The 26,083-nt window shown below is 45.5% G+C and overlaps 1 protein-coding gene across 3 annotated transcripts in view; it reads left to right on the top strand.

Annotated features, from left to right (window-relative positions):
- KIF18A (kinesin family member 18A) overlaps window positions 1-26,083 on the top strand; it is a 109,700-nt gene that overhangs the window by 31,468 nt on the left and 52,149 nt on the right. For 2 of the 3 annotated variants that reach the window (XM_006111514.5, XM_006111515.5), the window contains exons 7-10: window positions 11,233-11,409; window positions 11,963-12,037; window positions 12,267-12,376; window positions 24,011-24,176. In XM_006111514.5, the coding sequence (XP_006111576.1) occupies window positions 11,233-11,409; window positions 11,963-12,037; window positions 12,267-12,376; window positions 24,011-24,176 (528 nt within the window). The remainder of the gene's footprint in view (window positions 1-11,232; window positions 11,410-11,962; window positions 12,038-12,266; window positions 12,377-24,010; window positions 24,177-26,083) is intronic. The other variant, XM_006111516.5, reaches the window with a different exon arrangement.

Genomic DNA, 26,083 nt, shown 5'->3' with positions numbered 1-26,083 from the left:
AGCATTTCACTGTAACACAGATTTAGTGTAACAAAATGGAGCGAAAACTAAGGATAAAAGCATACTGCTTATGACGGTCACTTTTGGCACTTTCACTTGTGGAATACAAGGTTATTTCATGGCATCGTATTGGTGAGTCAGATGTAAGGGGAATTCCCTAAGCTTTCAGGATGTACTGAGAAAAGAGTAGAATTTACGGAATCAGTAATCTGTTAAAATAGCAGAAAGAAATGGGGAGTTAATTATATCAATGAATCTAAATACAGGAGAGTGAAAGAAACATAAGGGAGAGTGGGAGTGTCTGTAAGACAAAGCAGGCCATATTTTTATTCACACAGTTTTAGTATGGCTTCTGTTAACATTAGTAGGAGATATGCACCTGAGACAGCAGAATATAGATTTTAGGTTTGTGTGTTGCATTATGCATTTGTTTCCTATGCTCGTGTTATTTTTCAGAATAATGCCACACGTTTCAGAGAACAGGTGGTTACAGCATGGAGCTAAATGATGGAGCACAGAATTTTAAAAGTTACACGTCACAGCTGTTGGCAGTTCTTAAGTTTCATAACCCCTATGCTATAGGTGTGACTTTTTTTTAATTACACTGCAATTCTCAAATATTTGCATATATCAGTAATGGCTTCTTAATATAAAACTTGGTAGTATACTACTTTTTATCCAGCCACTTGACAAACATTTGTAAGTATCCATTTGACAGAGACTGGCTTAAGTCACATAACCCTCATCTCGTGATGCCTAGCACGGTGCCCTAGTAATGGACCATGACGTCTCTGTGTGACGGGGTATTGGGGTTTTCCCGTCCCTTGCACCCCTGTTATGGCACAAACAGACTCCACCAGCCAGTAGAATAGAGGGAGTTTATTGCTTCTCCAGGATACATCACAGATGTAATCTGGTTACAGGGCAGGCCTAGGATGCCTCAGCTCCCCTTGAGATGGGGGAGCCTAGGCCCCTGAACCCAGCCCATTGCCTAGGATGCTTCCTCCATGATACCAGCCAGAAACCTAATTAACTCACTTCCAGCCCTGCCTCCCAGCCAAGGCTCCACTCCCCTTCTTCCCATTGTTCCGCTCCCTGGGAGATAACTGGTCAGAGAGGTTTGAAGCCCCCTTGCATAATGACTCATCCCCTGCCCTGCTGGGCCGTGCTGCAGACAGCAGCCGGTGGAGGTCGCTCACAACCCACTGCCCAACATAGCAACCAGCAAGGTACCCCCCACTATGTCACACACTCTGTTACACAACTAAGAAGTTCGCAATTTAAATGATAAATCAGATAATACAGTGGGGAAGCCATAGCTTTAATTTGGACTTCAGCTTTTCCTTTCAAGAAGTTTGGCATCTTAAATGTTGACAGAGCCTCTAGGACAGGGGTGAAGAACATTTTTCAGGTTGGGGGCTGCTAACCCACAGAAAAATCAGTACAGGGCTGTACATAATGAGAAGCGGGGGAGGGGAACAACCTCTCTAATGTGTCACTCGACTGAGGAGAAACATATTCCCCTTGCACACCAGAGCCTTGCAGGGCCCATGCTAGTAGCTTATGGCTATATCTAGACTATAAGCCTTTTTCAAAAGATACTTTAGAAAAAGCCTCTTTCGAAAAAGAGCATCTAGACTGCAACTAGTACTTTCGAAAAAGCAAACCACTTTTTTGAAAGAGCACCAAGGCAGTCTGGATGCTTTCTTTCAAAACAGTACAGTTTGCATTACATAGCGCCTTTTTTCGAAAGAGCACTTTCGAAAAAAGGCATTATTCCTCCTAAAACGACGTTTTCCACGGTCGAAAACTGCCGCGTTTTTTTTATTTACTTTCGAAAGAACATGGCAGCAGTCTAAATGCAGGGGAAGTTTTTTCGAAAAAAGGCCACTTTTTTTGAAAAAACCCTGTAGTCTAGACACACCCTTTGTGTTGCTCCAGCCCCATGGGGAAATGGAGGGGAGAAGCCTGGAACACTAGCACAGGCTCCCCAATGCTGTGGAGGATCCCTGAGCCTCAGGGGCTGGATCCAGGCAAACCAGGAGCCTCGTTTGGCCCCTGGACCTTATGTTCCCCACCCCGCCCTAGAAGCTTAATATTTTGTTGTTTTCATGCTACCCCATGCTGAATTTTCAGCAACTGAACGAAAGATCCATATACCTATTCTTCTTAGTAACTGAATCCTGCAATTTGGAGCTTTAAAAACTTTAGATTCCTGTCCTCTATTGCCACAAATGCTATGTTGAACAAATCTTATGTTAGCAACAGAATTGTGGGTTCTGGGACTAATGATATACAGCCTAACAGTTCTAAATAATTGGAGAAAAAAGACTGAGGGTATGTTTTCTCCCTTTTGGAGTCAAAGTGCATTTCACTCAATGTTTTATGTTTTTGAAAGTTTCTGTCAGGGTGGCTATGTAATTGGCATAGTTGAAAAATGCTACTCCAGCCAAAAGAAAAGCCAGCAAAATGTCACACACAGCATGTGGGAGTTTCTCCTTAGGAAATCCTTGTGGCTCACTGTTTCTGTCAAGCAGGGTAATGTGCTTGTAAATTTCATCTAACAGAAAATGCATTGCAACATCAACAGCACCAGAAAACTGCAGAGGAACATTGTAGAAGAATAACTATCAAATCCCTTCAGTAAGCTGTACCATAAAGAAACTTATGCTAGGAAAAATAAACACAAGGAGATGCAAAATCTGAAGGAGCAGCACATGTTAGTGTCATTACTAAAGAGATTCTTGCCCAGTTACCTTTGGTGAATTGGACAAAGAAACACTCATTCTTGTGTTACATGAAGTTAAAACAAAGATGATGGGACTGTGTATCTAATTTGTATGTACATATGTCTGTTCCTGTACAAAGAGAGAGCTGTCAAAGTAGATGCTCCAGCACCATGAATTCAGGAGCAAAATTAACTTCAGGCTGTTATCTCATCTTGCCTTGTCTTTCTATTGAACGGTTTTAAAAAAAAATGTCGTGTTGTCTAAGCATCTCTTGACTTAATTACTGTAACCCTTCCTCCTCTCTGGACTCCCTAAAATCTAGATTACTCCTCCAAAATACATATAAAATAGAGCTGTTCAAGTTCAATGTCACTTCTCTCTTAACATCATACCTCTGGCTCCTTGCTCCCTTTACCTATGTCTACCCTTTACTCCCAGTGAAATTCTTAAGACAAAAAGTTCTGCCAGTTTTGTTGGTCAAAATAACATTCCATCACTCCATTGCATTTGTTTTCATAATTTATTTCAAAATAACTATCAGTAACTGTCTATAACAATAGAGACAAAAAAAATCCTCCATATGCAGACCATTAAGGAAACCTCTAAAATTCAGTCATGCCCTCTTTCTCAGCCCCCTCTTTTTTTTTCCCCCCAGGCCAGACACTGACACCCAGCAGCACGCTATCAGACCAGATATTTTTACTCGTATATCATACATAACTAGAGCCCATGGATCCAGAGGGAGAAGCAGCCTCCTACTGGATCCCAGGTTTCCTGCATGCCACGTCTTTCAAGGTGTGTTGAGAACTGCAGCAGCCAGGAACTCTCCAGCTTCCTCTCCATTTTCCTGGCAATATCTTCTGTTTGGAACCTGGGCTTTGCTGGATCCATCTGACACTAGTGGTGGCCAGTATTAAAGGCTTATCCTTTCACCCTCCCACTTCCCTGGTCCTTCTTATGTGAACAGAAAGTGGCAATACCTGAAGTTTGGAGATGTGAACAACTCAGTGTTTATTGGAGTTAGCTTCAAGCAAGCATGAATCCAGTTTGCTTTCCTTTCTTCCCCTGTTGCCTTGTTTTTTCCTGCTTGCTTCCTGTTTGTCCCTAATATAATATATATAGCTGTATTTTCAGCTATACCTTAACCAGTCATTCTACTGAAATGTAATTAATCAATCCTAATATATTGTAACATGATTATCTAGCCAATTGTATCCCACTACCTTAATTGGTTTACACCTAGCAAAATTAATTAGATAGGAGAGAGAAACAATCAAAGAACCAGACAGAACCATACAGCAATAAGGAAACGAAAACTTCACAACTCCAACTATTGATAAGTTGATCTTTGCCCAACAGAAAGCTATCAACCTAAGTGTCTAGGCTCTTCTCTTTTTCTGGAGACCATAGATTGGATGGCCTTTCTAACAGCCCCAAATTGTTGGAATGTGCCTTATTTCAATGTGAATCCTTTGATTTACTGGTATGGGATGTACCATAAGCTTTAGCTTAAGAACAAGGTATCAGACTGTGATTTTGATTCTTTTCTCTTAGTAGGCCTTTATAGGCAGGCCTGAATATCTGTGTCCTAACAACCAGCAGCTCTTCAGTCCATTTCTGCTGCAGAAAAGGAAATTCTTTATGTACAAATTCTGCATGTGCAGAATTACTCCAAGAGAAACACTTGAAGCTAGTGCTGTGATTTCCCTTCTTAAACATATGCACTCTCGCTAGCTTTCATTAAGCTGGAATGCGAGCATATGGTATGGTAGCCACAATAGCAGAGGCTGCAGAATTGTGCTGAGTACATACTTTAGGCCAGGGGTGGGCAATAATTTTTGTCCAGGGGCCACCCTGGAAGGAGCGGGGCCTAAACAGGAAGGGGCGGGGCTACCCATCCCCAGGCCAATCAAGGCGAGGGAGCGCGGGAAGTCTCCTCTCACCCTTTGAGGACACATAGCACTTTGAAGTGCCACGGGCTACTCGCAGGGCTGGGCAGAGTGAAGGAAGCTTCATGCAGATCCCCTGTGTTAAGCCCTGGAATAGGCTTCCTACCTTTTATAATTTGAAAATTTCATAATATCTAACCTAAATCTGATTTGCTATAGATTTAGCCCATTGATACTACTGCTTTCAGTGGTATGAACAACTGACCTCCATCCCTTTTGACAACCTTTAACATATTAAAAACTCTGAGTCTCCCTTAGTCATCTTTTCTCAAGACAAGCCCAGTTCCTTTCTCAATAATCCGGTTTTTCTTCATTGCTCTTCTCTGGAGTCTTTCCAATTTGTGCACATATTTCAAATATGTCCAGAATTGGACAGAATACTACAGCTGAGGCTTCACCAATGCCGAATAGAGAAGGGCAATTACCTCCCTTGTCTGACATAAATGCGCCAGTTATTGTATCCCAGAATGCATTAGATTTTTGGCAGCTTGCATCGCATTGTTGATTTGTATTCAGTTTGAGATCCACTTGTAACCCCCAGATTCTCTTAAACCCCCTCTAGCCACCTTATGTTTTTTCTTTCCTAAGAAAGAAATATACTTTGCACTTACCTATATTGAGTTTTATCTTTTTGAATTCAGTGCAATTTGTCAAGGACATTTTAAATTCTACTCTTGTTGTCCAAAGCAACTCTTGCAACTCTCCCCGCCCCTCCCTGGTTGCTGCCATCTGGAAATTTTATAAGTGTACTCTTCCAACTTATTTAAATGTTCTTTAATCTATTCTTCAGATGCTTGTTCATGTGCATTCCAATCAGATGTATGTGCACACACATGCACAGTAACTGGAAGATTTCCCCCCCCCCCCTTTCAGCTAGCTGTAGGGTTGGTTGGGGTGCCCTTCACTGCACCCACTATAGAGCCCTGCCCCGACCTGCTCCCTACTTAATTTCTTCTTACTACCAGTGACGGTAAGCAGACTAGCAGTTTTTGATCAACTGTTTGTATATAGCCCTAGTAGATTAGTTTTAGTATTAGTTCTATAAATTAGTTCTGTTACGTCGTTCCTTCCCTCCATTTTTCCTACCATTTTCCAGGGCATGCTGTGTTCCTCAGGCTTCAAAGCTTTTCAGTCATGTTCTAAACGCATGCTGAAAAGCGACTGTCATGCCTCCTGCTTGAGGTGCCTGGATGAGGGTTAGGAGAAGAACCACTGCAAAATGTGTCAGGAATTCCAGCCAAGGACAATTAAGGAAAGAGAGCAGTAGCTTAATATTCTCCTTGTGGAGGTGGTTCTTCAGCCACAATTGGAGACCTAGCTCCCAGTGACTCCTTTTCCTTCAGGTTATCTTAGCCTTTCTGATTTTTGTCTCTACATGATTGTGCTATTTTTATGGATTCCTTCTTAGCAATTTGTGTTCCTGCTTTTTGCAGTATTCCTTTTTTGATTTTCAGGTCATTAAAGAGCTCCTGATGGATCCTGTGTGTAAAGCTGAGGCACCCCTGTTGGTCCATTGCAGGCTTGGTATGCCCTGTTGTTGGCATTCCATGTTAAGTGGGTAATTGTGATCACAGGGGTTTTAGTCCCCTTTGCATGATCTTTACATGAATAGTTGGTGGCCTCTGAGAATCCAAATAAACAGCCCTTCAGACTGCTGTCCCTGGGTGGGCAAAGCAAACAAACAGTCTAGGCCCCTGCAGCCTCCTAGCTGGAGCAGGCAGTAGCAATTGGGGGTGGAGGGTAGGGGAACCCAGCTTCTGCTCCACTGGATTCCAACCCAGGGCCCTATGAAGCTGAGGACTTCCATGTTAAGGATTTAGGTAGCAGTTTCCACTATATCTCCTGGGTCACTTCATACCACAAATAGTATCTTGGGCACTTCCTCAGCTGAAGGCAAGCCAGCATCTCCGTCAGTCTCTGTAGCCAAGGAGGTTTCCACACGGTGGTCCAGGTGCATGGGCCTTGCTGCTTGGAGTGTTTGTACCTCAGAAGGAGCCCCCAGAACATGACTTTCCTCTTCTTCAGCTACTGTTGACTGAACTGGGCTGCCTTCTTGGATCTGGCTCTTCTACTTGCTGCATGAGCAACAAGGAAAAGTGTGTGTTCTCCTTGGCCCACAATGGTTGGTCTGTCCCCTTTAAGCGCGTGTAGGGTTGGTACACTCTGGCCTCTTCGTTTCTTCTCTTTCCTTTGTATTAGGATAGTTTTCAGTTGTGTTTAGTAACTGCCAGCTTTCATGGACAACATTAGCCCTTAGATTTTCTTCTCATTGGACCTTACCTACCAGTTCTCAGAGTTTAATGGCTGTTGTTCTCATGCTTTCCTTTCCTTAGAATTATTAAATCTAACATGTCATATCTTCATCCTAATTACCTTTTATTTTCTGGTTTGCTAAAATGCCTCTCTGTTGGTCAAAATCAAGACTAAAATATCTGTCCTGCTCATTACTTATTCCTGAAACAAGAGAGTGTCTCCAATATATCTATGAACTTACTGGAAATGTTGTGTTTTGCTATACAGGCAGTCCCCGGGTTACGTACAAGATAGGGAATGTAGGTTTGTTCTTAAGTTGAATCTGTATGTAAGTCGGAACTGGCGTCCAGATTCAGCCGCTGCTGAAACTGACTGCCAGTTCTGACTTACATACAGAATCAACTTAAGAACCCCAAGCGTCCCCAAGTCAGCTGCTGCTGAAACTGATCAGCAGCTGATTCCAGGAAGCCTGGGGCAGAGCAACTCTGCCTCAGACTTCCTGTAGTCAGCGCTGGTCAGTTTCAGCAGAAGCTGACTTGGGGACGCCTGGGGCAGAGCAGCTGGGGTGCTGCTGGGTTGCTCCAGTAGCGCCGCTCCTCGGCACTACTGGAGCAACCCAGCAGCACCCCAGCTGCTCTGCCCCAGGTGTCCTGAATCAGCCACTGCTGAAACTGACCAGCAGCGGCTGAATCAGGACCAGAGCAGCTGGGGTGCTGCTGGGTTGCACCAGTAGCGCCCAGAGCGGCGCTGCGGGACCAACCGGCAGCACCCCAGCTGCTCTGCCACAGGCGTCCGGAGAAAAGCCTAGTCTGCTGGGGCGGGGGGCATACTAGCTGCGGCCCCCCCCCACCCCAGCAGACCAGGAAGACTCGGGCGGCGGACCGAGATGCACCGCGGTCCCGCCGCCTGGGTCCTCCGCGGCTTTGCTCCCCGTCTCCCTGGTCTGCTGGAGACCAGCAGACCAGGGAGACGGGGAGCGCCTCTGAGGACGCCGGCAGTGGAGCAGCCCAGGCGCGCCTGGGCTGCCCCGCTGCCCGAGGCCCCCCTCCCTCCCCCGCGGCTTTGCAAAGCGCGGGGAAGCCGGCGGCGGGGCAGTCCAGGCGCGCCTGGGGTGCCTCGCTGCCCGAGCCCCCCCGCGGCTTTGCAAAGCGCGGGGAAGCGGGGGGGGGGGGGGGGCGCCCCCCCCAGGCGCGCCTGGACTGCTCCGCCGCCGGCTTCCCCGCAGCTTTGCAAAGCCGGGGGGGGGGGGGGGGGCCGGGCAGCGAGGCACCCCAGGAGCGCCTAGACTGCCCCGCTGCCCGAGCCCCTCCGCAGCTTTGCTCTGCGTCTTCCTGGTCTGCAGACCAGGGAGACGCAGAGCAAAGCCCCAGAGTACACGGGCGGCAGGACCGCGAGGTCCCGCAGTCCGTGTACTCTGGGGCAGCCCCGTTCATAACTGCGGATCCGACATAAGTCGGATCCGCGTAAGTCGGGGACTTCCTGTATTACGTTTAACTATCCAGCTATATCTGGAAAAGGTCTCATGTTTTGGAAATTTATGTAGTTCTAGAAATGCCTTGTCTACTTCCTCTTCCTATTTCGTGGTCTATAGTAGACCTCTAGCAGAGTGCAACTCCTTTTTTATTTTTTAACCAGACTTTCAATTGTTTTGGTTTTCAACTCTTTCTGGACCGCAGAACAAATGTATATATACTGCTATACCACTTCCTTTTTTTATCCTACCTGTCTTTCCACATCAAGCTGTAGGCTTTTCTATCAGTATTCCAGTCACAAGATATCCCATCAAGTATCTAATGCCATTTAAGTCATTATTTAGCTTATTGGCTAATACTTGCAATTCTTCTTGTTTATTTCACATACTCTTTGCAGTTTTGTTGAGTGATATAATGTGTTCAGCAGATTCTTCCAATGATTTCACTCCTGTTCCTATAACCTCCTTCTCCCTAAAATATATAGTCTTCTGTCCAATCACCTTTTTACTGCATATCTATGGACTTTTCTCACCTACTCTCTTTAAATCTAATGTAAAACCTTTCTCACTGGACTGACAAGCTGTTGTGCAAAGATACTTTTCTCTTCTTGGGTAAGTGAACCCATTTCTTCCAAGCAGAGCTTCTTCACAGAACATCCTCCCATGACTGAAGAAGTCCAAGCCGCCTTGCAACACCATATGTGCAGCCATGCATTAATCTTCAGCTTGCATGTGTTCCTGTCTAAGCTCTTTCCTTAATCGGGAGGATGTTCAAGGACACACCCTGTGCCTCTGACTCCTTTATCCTACTCCTAGAGCTCTGTAGTCACTGCTCAGTGTCAGACGTCATAGTACTATTAGTGCCCATCTTAGTGGTCAGAGGGTCGGATGAGCCTCAGCAACTTTTCTGTGATGTCTCAGATATGGGCTGCAGGCAGTCAGAAGACTTCTTGGGATATCATGTCAAGTCAGCAGATTTATTCTTCTGACTCCCTCTGAAGAGAGTCCACTAGTACCATACACCACTTCCTTTAAATGCTGAGCCTGCTAGCTTCAGGAGCAGGTGGCTGCTCCTCATCCTGTTGCCACTACGGTTTACATTTCTGCATCTTATTGGAAGGGGGACACTTTTTGGGGGTGGGGTCAAACACTGTCTTCCGCCCCAGATGGTCAGCAGTCTTCTCCCCATGAGTACCCAGGTCTCTTGGTCCTTCTCAGGGGATTTTTGTTTTCTCCTTCAAGCTATACCAAATCTATTTTAGGAGTCCGTTTGGATTGTGAAAAGTGCTTTGTAGTTTAGAGCTGAATCAAAGCCACCATGGTGCTCTCAGCTACTGAGTCCTCATGAAATAAGTCACCATGCTGCCTATTCTATCCAAAACTCCATTTTTAAAAAAACCCTAGACTTCAGGAATATGGCTAACTAGGCCACAACTTTGTTACATATCTGTGAACTATCCAACAATAACTCATCCCTTACAAGCTTCAGTGGGTAGCCGAGTTAGTCTGTATAGGATAAACTTAAAAAACAACAAATGGTCTGGTAGCGCTTTATAGACTAACAAAACCTGTAGATGGTATCATGAGCTTTTGTGGGCACAGCCCACTTCTTCATTACTCCGGTCATCTGAAGAAGTGGGCTGTGCCTATGAAAGCTCATGATGCCATCTACATGTTTTGTTAGTCTATAAAGTGCTATCAGACCATTTGTTGTTTTTTAAGTTCATCCTTACAAGTTATCTTTCCCTTGTAATTCATACCACATGGCAGAAGGCTGCTGTCATCCCCGTCTCGCCCCCTCCCCACCCAGCTGACTTAGTGCCATACTGTTGATGGGATTCAACTGCCCTCAGGGTCCCATCAACAGTACAAGGGTCAAGAGAGGAGAGAGAGATTTGTTTCCTTGCTGTACCAGACAACAGGAGCTCCAGCATTCTTCTAATCTGTTAGAGATTCTGCTATTGAGTGGCTATCTGCACAGGGAACCTGGTATTTATCCACATTTCCTCACTGCCAAACTGACCTGGGCAAAATTACTTCACCAGTCCTGGAAATATGACTATCATGATGCTCTCAGCAAGGTCTAAAATACCCAGGTTTACTCTAACCCTCATGAGTGGGGAGCATTCTTTCCTGGCATGGAATGCTAGCCCTGAGCAGGCAAAAGGATATAAATCCTCTTGGATGTACAAGAACCAATATATTTAGGTTTCATCCTTCAGGAACAGAACTTTCTTTAAGCCCAGTAGGAGAAGTGGAATGGGTTGAATTCCCTTGTTGGCCCAAACAAAGCCACCTAATTTCTAAGCTTAGAAAGGCCTGCTGTATTTGGGCCTATGCCTAAAGGTTTATTTGGTTCAGGGTGATGTCCTTAGTCGTTGCAGTCTTATCATATCATGGCAATTCAGTTAATATTATGAAAGGGGTTTGTTGTTGTTTCTTTTTAATGTCTATGATAGAGATTCACCATACTGTAGTCCATTTTCTGTGCCATACAAGGCAGTCTGCATCATAAAAATCACCATTGTCGGCTATCTAGGGAATAGCAAGCTAATGGATAACTTTAAAAAATGTTAGCAATAAATGCACTAAGCTTTGATTTTTGTGAGGCAAGATTTAAAGTGGACAGGGCGATTTGTGTGGGGGGTTGTGGTTTAGAGGTAGCTTAGTAATGGAAGTGAGATTCCAAAGCTTTACCACTTGTCACTAGTGAATGCACTGCTGTCTTTGTGAGATTAAGTCTTAAAACTGACTTTTAAGGCAGGTCAAATGTACTAACTTCTGTAATCCACAAAAACACTTGTCACTTTTTTTTTTTTTTTTTTTTCAGAGCAAGAAACAACATATTCCTTATCGTAACAGCAAGCTGACTCGTTTATTGAAAGATTCTCTTGGAGGGAATTGTCGGACTATAATGATAGCTGCTGTTAGTCCTTCTTCAATGTTCTATGATGACACTTACAACACTCTTAAGTATGCAAACCGAGCAAAAGATATTAAATCTTCTGTAAGTAAATTTATACAACTTATTTTGTAAGTAGTGGAGTGTACAAAATTAGAGGCACAGTATTCAAATGATGCAGTTATTTGTATCTAGAGCAATATACAATTTACTTGGCTTTTGCATCAGAATTCTGTTGAATCATCTAGTCTAATATCCTTCATTATAATTTTCATTTCTTAAATGTTCAGATTAGTTACATTAGAAACAAAATGTCATGTATTTAAGGTAAATGCCAAAGTTAATTCTAAAGACTTCAAACTTTATTTCTCCCATTGATGCCATAAATCTCAATGCACTTTACAATGGTAGTTAAGTATCATTATCCCCAATTTTCTGTATATAAGAACGATATGTCCTTTTGTCATGCAGACCATGTCTGTAACCACTGGCAGACCTACATATATAACCATGATCTTCTGTCTTTCAATCTGATCTTACAGTGTACTTTTGTCTCTTCTTGTAATACAGCTCAAATGTAATTAGTAATATTTGTATCTAATACAGTTACTGTGTATGATGTATAAATTTTATTAATTTTTTTTCTTTTCCTTAACAGTTGAAAAGCAATGTTGTTAGCTTGGACAGTCATATAAGTCAATATGTTAAGATTTGCAATGAACAAAAGAAAGAGGTATGTTAGTCTTGATCACTATTATTAGTATAAACAGAAAAGTGTATATAGTGAGTTAAAGTATGAGGTAAGATTTATCTGTAGTTTTCCTAAGGAGCAAAAGTTTCCCTGGTCTATTCAGGTGGATACCCCTAGCTGTTAAATTTTAAAATGCCTCTTTCAAGAGGATGGTAAAATAGGATATTTGAGGCAAGCTTTGTATTTCAATCGTATTGTCCTTGTTTTTCAGATCATAATGCTGAAAGAGAAACTGAGAGCATATGAAGAAGAAAAAGCAGCCATTTCAGAAAATTGTGGTACAAATGTTCTTTCAAACCAGCAGCAAGCAGGTATACAAAGGTAAAATCATATTAAGGTTTCATTTTGACAAAATTAGGTTTACAGGATTTTACCATAACTTTTTAAAATCGGTTCTATACTTGCTAAAAATCCTGGTTTCAGTTTGGTTTTATGTTACTCTCTCTAAAGTAGATGTGACATTATATACACTATTGTTTTACTTTGCTTGTTGAATTTAAAATAAAAATCTCGGCAGATTTTCTAACTAGTCTCTCTTGACTTTACTAGAGAACTTTAACTTACTTAATGGCAGGAAAAATATCAGTTGGCAACCTTAATGAACTTTTTTTTTTAACTTCCTATTCAATGATAAACTTTTAGCTAGGAAGTTTCAGTATGGCCATATGAGTTTTATAACATTATATGTTAAAGGTCCATTTAGAATATTCTGATTTCAATAATACTACTGTAAAAGAATATTTTGGTTTTTCTGTTTTAAAACAAGTTTGTGTTAGACTGGAGTTAGTGCTTCAGCAAAGGCAAGTAGCATCAGGGTATAATTTTAATTATATTGAGCTTTCCAGTTTAAAGGTTCAGAAACCATGCAACTATACAGCTGAAAAAAAGGAGGCAGTTGGATCTTTTAATAAACGTGTAAAATGGAGATACTTGATTGAGACATGTATAAATTAAGAAATGCTTGTAAAGAATGTGAAAGATGAAAAACATTCAGATAACTTGAGTCTGAGAAGATTTAAAGAAAAAAATCGTGACCACTGATATGTCTCCTTTTTAAAAAGAGAACACAGAAGAATTAAGCCTTTGATGCTTTAACTATCTAGCTAAATTAATGGGTAAAACACTCTGCGGGTTCTCTGGAAATCAAGGTGCAGTGCCCTCTCAGTTCATGTACATTGTCATTAAGACCAAAAAAGATGAAGTTCTGAGATTTATAGATATTTACCTATTGAAACACCAGTTTGACAAAAGTGTGGCTATTTACTCTGGTTAGCAGTGTTTGTTTACCACTGAGCCTTACAAAAATCTGAATTTTACCATTGAGCATTTATTGTAAAATGTTTATCTTCTATGTATTTTTAACAACTTATACAGTTTGTGTCATCTGTGCATTATGCATGTTGGAGGTACTGAAGTTCAATACATTTTAAGGTAATTTGTCATTTTAACTACTAATATATGTTGCGCTAGATTCTGTTGTACTGTTAAAGGTGGGGATTTATCTGCACACTAACACACAATTCTTTTCCTAGGCAAGGATTCATGTAATGGAATGGAATTCTTCCCTAATATTGAAAAACAACTATATTAGGGCAATCTCACAATATACTTAGAATGGATAAAAGTAGACCCCTTGAATCTACATGTTTTAATTATAGTGCTTAATTACGGTGTGTATAGTGAAACTAAACTTCACAAAAGACAGTTTCACTAGTTCTGTAAGGTTTGTTTTCCCTATGTTTAGGTGAGTCAAACATGCATTGATTTTATTCCTGCTGTAAAGGGATTCTAAGCCGTGTGTCAATTTTGCCTACCCGCTTTAAGATAGGGGTGGGGAACCTTTTTTGGATCGGAGGCTGCTAACCCACAGAAAAATCAATCAGAGGCGACACATAAGTGAGAAGGAGGTGGGGGAAATCCTCTCTGATGTGGTCCCCAGCTGAGAAGGAGACAGACACTCCCCTTGCACACCAGAGTATTCGGGGGCCCAGGCTAGTAGATCTTGTGTGTTCCAGCCCTCCAGGGGAATGGCGGGGGGGCTGGAGCACCACCCCAGGCTCTGCTATGATGGGAAGGAGCCCCAAACCTCAGGGGCTAGATCCTTAGGTTCCCACCCCTGCTTTAGGATTTCACAAAATTCCCTATGAAATGGGAGACACGACATCTGAATACACTGATCAATAGATGGAGAACTACTCTCTAGAATGTTGAGGCATACCTAAGTTTCATAGAGGATAACAGATTAGACGGCGTTTGTAAGGTGTTGCATTGGTCATTTTTGCTAAAGTATTTCTGATGTCCATTCAGAGTCACAGAGTAGGGGGAGGATTACTCAGTTCTGGGCACTATTGTATCAGAAAAATATTGAGATTGTGTTAATTCTCAGCAAACAAGCCCTAAACTAGAGAAATAGACTTAAACAGAGAAACTTAAATAACTAAAACATACTGTAAACGTGCCCCCCCCCCCTTCACCCACCAGTCTTGTGGTCCTGTCCCACTCCCGATCGCTTCTCAGCATCCCAGTCAACAGTATTGTCCCTCTGCCCGAGATCTGTCAGGCACGTTACTCTCATTGGTGGAGAGAGGGGGGTCCGGGCCCGCCCTCTCTCACGGACCCCAGCCCAGGGCCCTAAGGACTCGGACGTGTTACCTGTCCGGTCCGACTGATGGGGCCATAGCCGCAACGCGTCAGTCCGCAGGCTCCCTTTGCCCGCCCTGGGCTACTTCCTCTCCCCACCCGGAGTCGGCCCACCACGTCTGAGCCTACCTCCGTGGCTTGGGGCCCAGCCGTTATCCGGTCCTGGGGGGAGGGGTAAGCAATCTCGGCACTCTCCCCCCCTTCACCCGCTCCCGGCAGGAGTTTAAATCCCTGCGCTGTGGCTCGCCGTCAGGGCCCCGCCCGGCGCGACGTGGGTGGACTTCCGGCCCGGCATTATGCCTGCCGGGTGACGTCACCAGCCCAGTGACATCACCGGGCTTCCCCGGCGTGTCCGGCCGGTGTGCCGCCGAGCAGCCGGAGCAGCGGCTTGCGCGGGAGCGACCAGCTGCGGCTTGCCCCGTTCGGGGCTCTCCGGCTTTCCCCTGAGCGCCGCCAGACAAGCAGTTCGCCGGGGGCTCTCAGTGCGGGGCGCCTCTGCCCCGTCACACACCTCCCCCTTTAGAGGTCCCTTTACCCCCTGCTCCGGGTTCTCCTCGTGGCTGTCTTTTCGGGAGAAGAAGTCTGCGTTCGCATGCTGGGCTCCAGCTCGGTGGACCACGTCGAACGCATATGGCTGCAAAGAAAGATGCCATCGCATGATTCTAGTGTTTGCATCTTTCATATTTTGTAGCCACCGGAGTGGGGCGTGGTCAGTCATTACCGTAAATCGGCCGCCCCATAAATATGGGAGCGTCTCTATTGCCCATTTTACTGCTAGGGCTTCCTTCTCAATGGTTGAGTACTTACGTTCGCGGGGGAATAGTTTGCGGCTGATACACATTACCGGGTGCTCGGCCCCTTCCCGCTCCTGGGACATGTCCGCCCCCAGCCCTTCTTCTGTTGCGTCCGTTTGGACGATAAAGGGTTGGTCAAAGTCTGGCTGTGTTAGGACTGGTGTCTCAGTCAACCGGCTCTTAAGTGTCTGGAAGGCTCTTTCGCAGGCCTCGGTCCACTCCACCCTGTTAGGGCGTGTTTTCTGGGTCAGGTCTGTTAGAGGGGCCGCTAGCAATGCGAAGTGTGGCACGAATCGTCTATAATAGCTGGCCAGCCCCAGAAATTGACGGACTTGTTTCTTGGTCTTGGGGTGGGGGTAGCCCCGTAGTGTTTCTACTTTGTCGACGAGGGGCCTTACCTGTCCTCGTCCCACTGTGTACCCGAGGTACGTTACTTCTCGTTCGCCGAAGCGGCACTTGCTAGGGTTTGCAGTGAGGCCCACCTCCTTCAATGTTTTCAGGATGGCCTGGAGCCTTTTTAGGTGTTCCTCCCAGGTCTCACTGTATACGACGATGTCGTCGATGTATGCAGCGGTGTATGCTCGATGGTCTCTTAGCCCTTTGTCTACCAGCCGCTGGAATGTAGCCACCGCCCCATGTAAACCGAACGGCATACGCACGAACTGGTATAACCCGAAGGGTGTAGAGAAGGCTGTTTTTTCTCTCATGGTAGTGGTGAGGGGAATCTGCCAATACCCCTTGCTCAGGTCTATCGTGGATAGATAGCGGGCGCGGCCCAGGCGATCTAAAAGTTCGTCGACCCTCGACATAGGGTATGCGTCGAAACGTGAGATGTTATTAATTTTCCGAAAGTCTATACAGAAACGCACCAAGCCGTCCGGTTTCGGAACTAAGACGATCGGGCTCCGCCAGTCGCTGTGGGACTCCTCGATCACGCCCCATTGGAGCATCTTCTGAACCTCCTCCCTTACTGTCTCCCAGACCTTCCGCGGTAGGGGCCGAACGGGTTCTCTTATCGTTTTCCCAGGTTCGGCGTCTACGTGGTGGTAGGCCCGGATCATACGCCCCAGCCGGTCGGTTAATACGTCCTGGTACGCTTTGAGCAATTGCTCTAGGTCCCTTTTCTGGGTCGGCGTCAGCTCTTGGCTCACCCGGGGTCTCGGGGTTGTGGTGGCGACCCTCCCTTCAGGGCCCAAGTCCACGTCAGAGTCGATGCTGTCCCCCGTTAGTCCCTCCTGGCTCCTCCAGGCCTTTAAGAGGTTGACGTGGTAGATTTTTGTTTCCCTCCGCGGCCCAGCCAGGCGTATTTCGTAGTCAACTTCGCCCACTCGTCTGACCACTTCGAAGGGACCTTGCCACTTTGCCAACAGCTTTGAGTCTTGTGTGGGTAACAGGAGCAGGACTCGATCTCCGGGTTCGAAGGTCCTCAGGTGTGCTCCGACGTTGTAATGGGCGGCCTGCCGGGCTTGGGCCTCCCGTTGGTGTAGTTGTGCGATGTCTCCTAGGGTTCTTAATTTTTGTCGGAGCTCTAAGATATAGGGTATTGAGCCCTTCACCCTTGTCTCCTGGGCCTCCCAATTCTCCCACACAATGTCTAGGATCCCCCGGGGTTGTCACCCATAGAGGAGCTCGAAGGGGAAAAACCCGGTGGATGCCTGGGGGACCTCCCTCACCGCAAACATCAGGGCTGGCAACAGATGGTCCCAGGCTCGGGGGTCCCGCTCCGCGAACTTCCTCAACATACCTTTTAAGGTTCTGTTGAAATGTTCGACCAGGCTGTCCGTTTGGTTGTGGTAAGTGGACGTCCGTAAGGTACGGATTTGCAAAAGTCGGCATAGCTCTGCCAGGAGACGGGACATAAAATTGGTCCCCTGGTCTGTGAGTATCTCCTTGGGGATTCCCACCCGGGAGAAAATCCTCACCAACTCGTTTGCTAGTACTCGGGCTGTTGTCCGCAGGGGGACCACCTCGGGGTACCGAGTGGCATAGTCGAGGACTACCAAAATGTACTGGCACCCGGTAGTTGTCTTTTCTAGCGGGCCGACGATGTCCATGGCCACCCGCTCGAAGGGAACGCCTATGATGGGCAGGGGTACAAGCAGGGCCTTCGGGAGTCCCTTTGGGCTTACCCGCTGGCATTCCGGGCAGGACACACAAGTCTTTAACCTCCCGGTACATGCCTGGCCAATAAAACCATTGGAGTATCCTGCGCACGGTCTTTTCGTAACCCAAGTGTCCGGACCAGGGGTTGGCGTGTGCCAGACCCATCAACGGGCAGCGGTACTGAATCGGGATCAGCAGTTGCCTAAGGGTCCCGTACTCCTCCACCCCCTCCGTCACCCGGTATAGACGATCTTGGCGTACCTCAAAGAACGGCCCTTGCTGGGGGGTGTTATCGCCGTCCTCCGTGTCTCTGGATCTTCCGGCGGCCGCCCAGGCGTGTTGTAGCGTGAAATCCTCCCTCTGGTGTTGGAGGAAGTCGCCGTCCCAGAGATCCCGGGCGAGTTCGTTGAGCGGTGGCTCTTGCTCCCTCGGGGGGGTTCCCTTCCTCCCCTAGCAGGCCTTCGGCTCCCTCTGTCCACGATGGCCATTCCCACTCGCTCACTGTCCGACTGAACTCCTCCCAGTCGCGTCCAAGAAGGGCTGGATAAACTAGCTTAGAGGCCACCACCACAAAGACCCAGCTCCCGTGGGTCCCGTCCACTATTTGGGCCCAGGCAGTTGCGTACTGGTGGACATTGCCGTGGACGCATTGTACCATCACCGGTGGCCCTCGGGGACCTTGGGTTCCTAGCAAGTCCTCCCGGACGATCATTTGGCTGTAGCCGGAGTCTATTAGCGCCTCCACTGGCTGGCCCTCAATCTGTACCTGTTTCGTAATCCGGGCCATTGATCTTTCCTCCCGTAGGGGCTCCCGGTCAAGGCCTGGGCGTAGGTACAGTCCATGTAGGGACACTCCCGCTGGAAGTGTCCTTCCTCTCCGCACCAGAAACATGTACCCTTGGTCGGTGTTGTTTCTCCTGTGGTTGCCTCCCCAGGGCCCGCTGGCTGGGGTGGCCTCCGCGGGGGCCGCCTCCCAGGCATCGTCCAGGCTGGGGCCAACCGCCGGGTTTCTGGTCTTTCGCTTCTCCGTAGCGGGATTTCTTCGGGGGTTTCCCCGGGGTCGGGCTGGCCTCCCCATCTCCCCTTTTGCACTCGGGGTGGGACGGTCCGTCCTCCCTAGACCCTCGGCCGATTCGGCCGCCTCGTAGTGCGTCATGAGGGCCACGGCTTCTTCGAGAGTCGACGGATGTTGTCTCCTCACCCACCGTTGGCCTCCCACTGGTAGGATGCACAGAAATTGTTCGAGCACCACCTTTTCCGCGACCTGGGCCCCTGTTTGTTGCTCTGGTTCCAGCCAGCGCCAGGCGGCTTCTCTTAGCCTTTGGGCCACGGCCCGCGGTCGGTCCCCTGTTGCGTAGCACTCCTTCCGAAACTTCTGCCGATATGTTTCGAGGTTGATGCCTAGCTGGTCCAGCACGGCCTCTTTGATCTTGTAATAGTGGAGTGCGTCCCGGGTTCCCAAGCTCCGATAAGCCATCTGGGCCGGCCCAGATAGGTATGGCGCCAATATCGTCGCCCACTGGTCCTCGGGCCACTGTGCGGCGGTCGCGACCCGCTCAAAGGTGGTCAAAAATGCCATGGGGGTTGTCAGAAATCCTCCCACTCCTTCCCCGGTCACCAGTCCCGGGGTTGTCAGCACAGGTGGCGTGTATTGTTGCCTCCACCGATCCTGCTGCGCTTCGAATTGCTCCGCCAGGTCGTGCACCAGCTGCTTCTGTTGCTCTAGGTGCTGCGTGGAGAGCTGCTGCAGAAGCGCAGTTTGTTGTTGCAGGTGTTGGCGTTGATTCTCCCTAAGCCAGTCCAATACTTTCGCGGGGTCCATCTTGCTGCTCCTGGACCTTATGAGATGCAGGGGGGGCAATAACCTCACAACCGCCCCTTCCGTTCAGGGTTCCTCAAATGCCCACATTCTCCACCACCTGTAAACGTGCCCCCCCTTCACCCACCAGTCTCGTGGTCCTGTCCCACTCCCGATTGCTTCTCAGCGTCCCAGTCAACAGTATTGTCCCTCTGCCCGAGATCTGTCAGGCACGTTACTCTCGTTGGTGGAGAGAGGAGGGTCCGGGCCCGCCCTCTCTCACGGACCCTAGCCCAGGGCCCTAAGGACTCAGACGTGTTTCCGGTCCGACTGACGGGGCCGTAGCCGCAACGCGTCAGTCCGCAGGCTCCTTTTGCCCGCCCTGGGCTACTTCCTCTCCCCACCCGGAGTCGGCCCACTGAGGCTTGGGGCCCAGCTGTTATCCGGTCCTGGGGGGAGGGGTAAGCACTCTCGGCACTCTCTCCCCCCCCCCCCCCTTCACCCGCTCCCGGCAGGCGTTTAAATCCCTGCGCCGTGGCTCGCCGGCGGGATCCCGCCCGGCGCGACGTGGGTGGACTTCCGGCCCAGCGTTATGCCTGCCGGGTGACGTCACCAGCCCAGTGACATCACCGGGCTTCCCCGGCATGTCCGGCCGGCGTGCCGCTGCCGCCAAGCAGCTGGCGCAGCGGTTTGCGGCTTGCACGGGAACGACCAGACGCGGCTTGCCCCGTTCGGGGCTCTCCGGCTTTCCCCTGAGCGCCGCCAGACAAGCGGTCCGCCGGGGGCTCTCAGTGCGGGGCGCCTCTGCCCCGTCACACATACTTTGACAGTTTAGCTAACTTAATAGTACATAACGCATAGACACATCAGATATGTTTTAACACAAAGCACTGAGTGGCATTATTTGGGGTATTACAGTGTTGTGTAGCACTAAGAGCTATATAATGAAATTGGGAAAATGAAAACTTAAGCACAGTGGTAGGAAAAGTTTTTGAAGGATGTATTAGAGTGTTGAATAGTCTCCCAGGGAAAGTAGTTGAAGTCCATTCCATGGGACATTGACTAATAGGCAAAATTTCCAAAAATGTACTTCAGACTACAATCCTGTCCTGGCAGTAAGCTGGTCTAAGTGATCTAATAGATCTGTTAAGTTTCTTATACAACAGCATAACATTATTGAGATTTTATCAAAAGCACAAATAAACGGCTCAAGATCTAGTTATTTAAAAGTCTGGAATGTGGTTTAAATTTCTGGGGAAAATTGTATTTTCATGAATGGGTCTAGTTTTCTCTTTGTACTAATAAAAGGCTCTGCTTTATTTTAGCATCTGGGGATATGTGCTAAGAAATCAAACTTTACTTTTTGATTATTTGTATTATATGAAATTGGCTATAATTATAGCCTTTACTTCTGCTACTTCTGTTCCTGCTTGCCATCCAGCCTGCACTACTGATGACAGCGATTTTGAGTAGAGTAAGAAGATCCTATTGTTAGTTGATTTGGGTGAGCTTGCAGCACAGCCACTTACTAAAGTTATTTTTGCAGGTAGTCAGATGGTATAAAGTCTGCATACTATGACTTAGTTGATGCCATTGCCAAATACGCCTCTGACTGTGTTCTTTTTGCACAGTGGGTCCTGTATTTCCCTAGGTTTCAGAGAGAAGCACTTGGACTTCGTATATGTAGCTTCTTCGTTTCTATAAACTGAATAGTTTTGGTTTAATGCATTTTGTTTTTAGGACGGATGTTTTGTTCCTCTGAGTGATGTTCTATTACATGGGATGGCCAAATTATGGCTTTCCATTGAAGTGAGGCTGACAGAGCTGCCTCCACCAACCCTAGTTCTCCACCTATATGATTTGAAGTGGGGGGAGGAAAGACTGAGGACCTCTTCTTTGCAATGGAGGGTGCGATAGGGACTTCTGCCCAGTAAGGAGGAGCATCTTGGGGCATGCCTGCTGGAGCTCAGAGTTTCAGGAGGAATGGGGGTGAAGCCCCGAGCCCTGACAAGTGTGTGGTGACTCTGAAGATAGTCATGTGCAGCTCAGAGGATCAGTAAGATTGGCCATATCTCCTCTATTATTTCTTTTTTTGATGTGATATGCCCAGGAGAGAATAAATAAATAAACCTCAGATCTTGGAATAACTTTTTTTTATAATTTTCCTAGTTCAAGTTCTTCTATAATGGAGGAAAATACAATAGTCAGAAATGTGTGCTTTTTTTTTTTTTCCTTGGATGCATCTCTTTAGAACCATAATCATGTTTCTGAAAATTATCTAGCTGGGATTACTCCAATTGACCCTTGTTGTTCTTTCAGCTGGAAAACTTTAGACACAGAATTGGACACTTATGCCACTAAATTACTGTACTTGCGTAATATTACATCTAACAAGATAAACTGAGGGCTAGTCATAAGAACAAAGTAAGATTCTATTTGTTTTGTGCCTCTTAACACAAGAACCCGATGAAATGAATAGGCAGCAAGTTAAGCATACAAGAGGAAGTTTGCATAGTCAGCCTGTGAAACTTGTTGCTCTGGAATGATATGAAGACCAAAAGTATAACTAGGTCCAAAAAAGAATGAGTCAAGTTAGTGGACGATCAGTCTATAATGGCTATTAGCAAAAAAAGTCAAAGTAGTATGCTTCAGGTATCTCTAAATCTCCAACTTGCAAAAGCTGAGACTGGATAATAGGATGGATTATGCAAAATTGCCCCTTTCTGTTCATCCTCCTCTGAAACATCTGGCATTGGCCACTCTTGGAATAAAGGATATTGGACTAGATGGAGCATTGGTCTGGAGCACGGTCTGTCTTATGTACTCAAAATGAATTAGGAAGTACTGTACCAATCTGTTTTAGGTTTACAAACAAACTTTTTTTAGCAATACATTAGTGTCTAGGAGAATTTCCAGAGATTATGTAATCAGTATGTATATGAGGTTTAGCTGAACAACCTAATGTTGAGGCTCCTGATTGTGAGAAACTATTTTTAAAAGAAGAGAAATTTGTCTTATCTTTGCAAATTTATAATTCCCATCAAATGTCGGGATCTAAACCAATAAATACTAGGGTATGTCTGTCCTTGTTTTGTACGTACCCTAATTGTACTTTTCAAACATTTTTGGGAAAAGTGAGGGGAGTTTGCAATAAAATATTTTATACTAGATGTGATTTGTATGTTTCTGGATTTTTCCCAGAAGACAAGATTTGGTTTCTTTTACATACACAAAGTTTGACTGCTTAATCTAGAAGGTGCTGTTTTTACCTTTTATGCTTCTGTAAAACTGCAATTTTTCTCTATATCTAAAAATATAGGTTGGCTGTGTCTAGACTGGCCAGTTTTTCCGGAAAATCAACCGCTTTTCCGGAAAAACTTGCCAGCTGTCTACACTGGCCACTTGAATTTCCACAAAAGCACTGACTTCCTACTGTAAGCAATCAGTGCTTTTTGCGGAAATACTATGCTGCTCCCGTTTGGGCAAAAGTCCCTTTTGCGCAAAACTTTTGCGCAAAAGGACCAGTGTAGACAGCTGAGATTTGTTTTGCGCAAAAAAGCCCCGATCACGAAAATGGCGATCGGGGCTTTTTTGCGGAAAAGCGCGTCTAGATTGGCCACAGACGCTTTTCCGCAAAAAATGTTTTTGCGGAAAAGTGTCCGTGCCCATCTAGACGCTCTTTTCCGAAAATGCTTTTAACGAAAAAAGCATTTCCGGGAAATCATGCTAGTCTAGACGTAGCCACTGATAAGTCTGAGTTTGCAGAATTTCACAAATAATTCTTAAAATGTTGTTGTATAGCCTGATGATGATTTTTTTTGGTTAGCTCAGGTGTTCCAAATATCTAGATGTTAACTTTTAATTTTGTTAGCTTAATGATAAGGTATCCTTTTTTAATAAATATTCCTAAAATGCATGTTGACTATTCCTCAAATCTGTGGTTTCTTTACACCTTTGGGTCATAATCCTGCAAAAGCTTCTGAACAAATTACTACTGTTACTACAAGTTGCACCTTCCAAAACCATGAGGTGTACCGGTAGTTCGGAATAGGAAGCCTAGTCCGAACTACCTAGTTCAAGCCCCGTATAGCCGCACTGCGCGGGGTTCGAACCAGCGGGGTTTTAAAAATGGCAGCTCCCCGCTTATGCAAATGAAGCCCGGGAAATTCAAATCCCGGGCTTCATTTGCAAGTGCGGTATGCCTACATTACCCTGCTAGTTCGAACTAGCGGGGTAGTGTAGACATACCCTTACTGAAAATGAAGGTACTTGGGTGGTGATGGTGGCTGGTTGGATGATGGGGAAATAAATTTGCCCTTTTAATGACTTCCTAATCTAAAGAAGGATAGTTTAATTCCTTTTGACATGTGAATATGTGCTGCTTGTTCATATGGATCTTAATTTTCATTATAGAATCTTTGCTTTTTTACTACCACTTTGGGAAATAGAAATAAAACTTTTCTTGTGATCGCTTACTAATTTTGATTCCGTATTTTTCTATATTTACTTTCTTGGCTCAGAACTGGATTTTTATTTGCTTCTATTTTATCATAATAAACCAGTAATTCATGAAAGGACTACATGTGTAATCATTTTCTTTTAACGTATCCCTTTCTTTAGTAGATTCCAAGAAATTCTAAAAAGTTTGTTTATAAACCGGGAGGAAATCAGAAAGGAATACCTCAAGCTAGAAATGCGACTTAAAGAGAATATTTTGAAAACGTATTACCAGAAACAATTCCATGAACAAATTGAGTTGGTGTGCTCTCAAGACAGAGTAGAAAAGGTGAGTGATTTTTGTATCACTTCATTTTGCCGTGTTACTGTACAGAACCTCTATTTTGACATTTTTATCTTTAATCTAGATCAACTATCTAACCTTTTGTGTACAAGTGTCTTCAGCTTCTGAATTGCACTTTTAAAAGTGATGGAGACCTCTAAGAATCAGAGACTTGTTAAAGATCAGTAAGACTTGGAAATCTAATTTACTTGCTTAAATTAAATGTAGGCTTTTAAATCAATTGAATTGTTTTAAATGTATTACTTCAGTCAGGAGTATTAATGTTAAGTGTATCTGCTTTTAGTACAAAAATTGTATATTTTTTAATCCATATATATGTTTTAGTGTGTGTGAGCAAGTCGGTTTTATTCAAGAATTCCTCTTATTCAAGAACTCCTCCTAAACTATAAGAGCTAGAATCACCAAATTTGGTATGCAGCTTCTTCTTACATGAATTTAAACCAAGGTCAGAGTTTGGTTGTGCTCAGAAAACACAAAGTGCCAGGAATGGGACTGTTCTTCAAGTGATTGTTTGTTCCATGTAGGTGCGCGCCTGTCGCATGCACAGGTTGTCAGAAGGTTTTTCCCCTCGGCAGTACCTGTCAGACCGACAGTGAGCCCCCTAGAGTGGTGCCTGCATATGCACTCATATAATCCTCTGTCGGCCCACAACCCCTTCAGTTCCTTCTTACTGCCTGTGATGGTCATTGGAACTTCCCATGCATTGCCAGCAGTAGTTGTAGCTAGTTTTTCATTTCCAGTTTTTCAAGTTAACTCTTACTAGAAGAGCTGAAAACATTAGTGTTTCTATTGGGTTGGGGTTTGCCTACTGCGTTCCCCTTCCTAGGGGCATGCTTGGGCCCCAAGGGCCCCTGCGCAGACTGCCTTAAGCCTGTGACGTGTGTGGACCCACACTATTTGTGCCTTAAGTATTTGGGCGAGTCTCATATCTTCAACAGATTTTTACAATTAGCGGAGCTTCAAACCCCAGACATAGCAAGAGAGTGATTCACACCCCAACATTCTTCTGATGGAATTGGCACTCCATCCAGCACTGGCCACAGACTTGGCACCTGCTTCCTATAGCGCACCATCTTCGGTGCAGGAGGCACCGGGGCTGACTGATTTAGATGTGATACACAGTTACTACTTCGAGATCTGACTAGACAGAACATATCCATGCTGCTTCTGTGCAACCACAAACTTACCAACATGGCAGCACACCTGGCATAGCTACTTGGCTGGAAAGTCTGTTTGTAGCACTGTACTGGCAAGCATGATCAAGCTCCATATCAAACTTTTCTACCACCGGGTTGACAAAGGAAAGATAAACATTTTTAAAGCAGTTCTGTCAGTGGCCTTGAAGTTCAGTATCCTTTGGCCTGTATTTCAAATGGCTGATCCTGTTCAGAGTTTGCTACCCTAATCTTTTAACAGGAAATCCAAGAATAGGCAATAAAGCCTGAAAACCTTCAATCTTAATTTAATTTCTGAATATAGAATTAGTTTTTCCTCTATTTAATTAGTTGTTGAAACAAAATTTAACTGACAACAATTTCAAGTTTCCATTGTGTATAGGGATTCCCTTGAAAATTTACACTTGTTATGAATAGTGTCCTAGAAAAAAATACACTGCTATTTCAGAAATCTTGTTCTTGTCACAAATAATGTTTCAAGTGACTAATATATTCCAAAAGTTTTTCACATTGCAATTTGCAGTGAATTGAATTTTGAAGTAGTACTTTAAAACATTATTTTATCCTGGATCATAATTTCTCAAGCCCCTATTACAGTGGAATATTTACAATATGGCTCTCCATTATTAGAGCAATAGATAAAGTTAAGACTGCTTGCTTTTGAAGCGTGAGTGCTCTAAGATCTGTGCAATTACTCAGATTAGTCTTGAAGTTTAA

The sequence above is a fragment of the Pelodiscus sinensis genome, chromosome 5 (genome assembly GCF_052426305.1).
Source record: "Pelodiscus sinensis isolate ZL-2025 chromosome 5, ASM5242630v1, whole genome shotgun sequence".
Classification (NCBI taxonomy): Eukaryota; Metazoa; Chordata; order Testudines; family Trionychidae; genus Pelodiscus; species Pelodiscus sinensis.
This window is presented reverse-complemented; position numbering and strand designations above follow the sequence as displayed.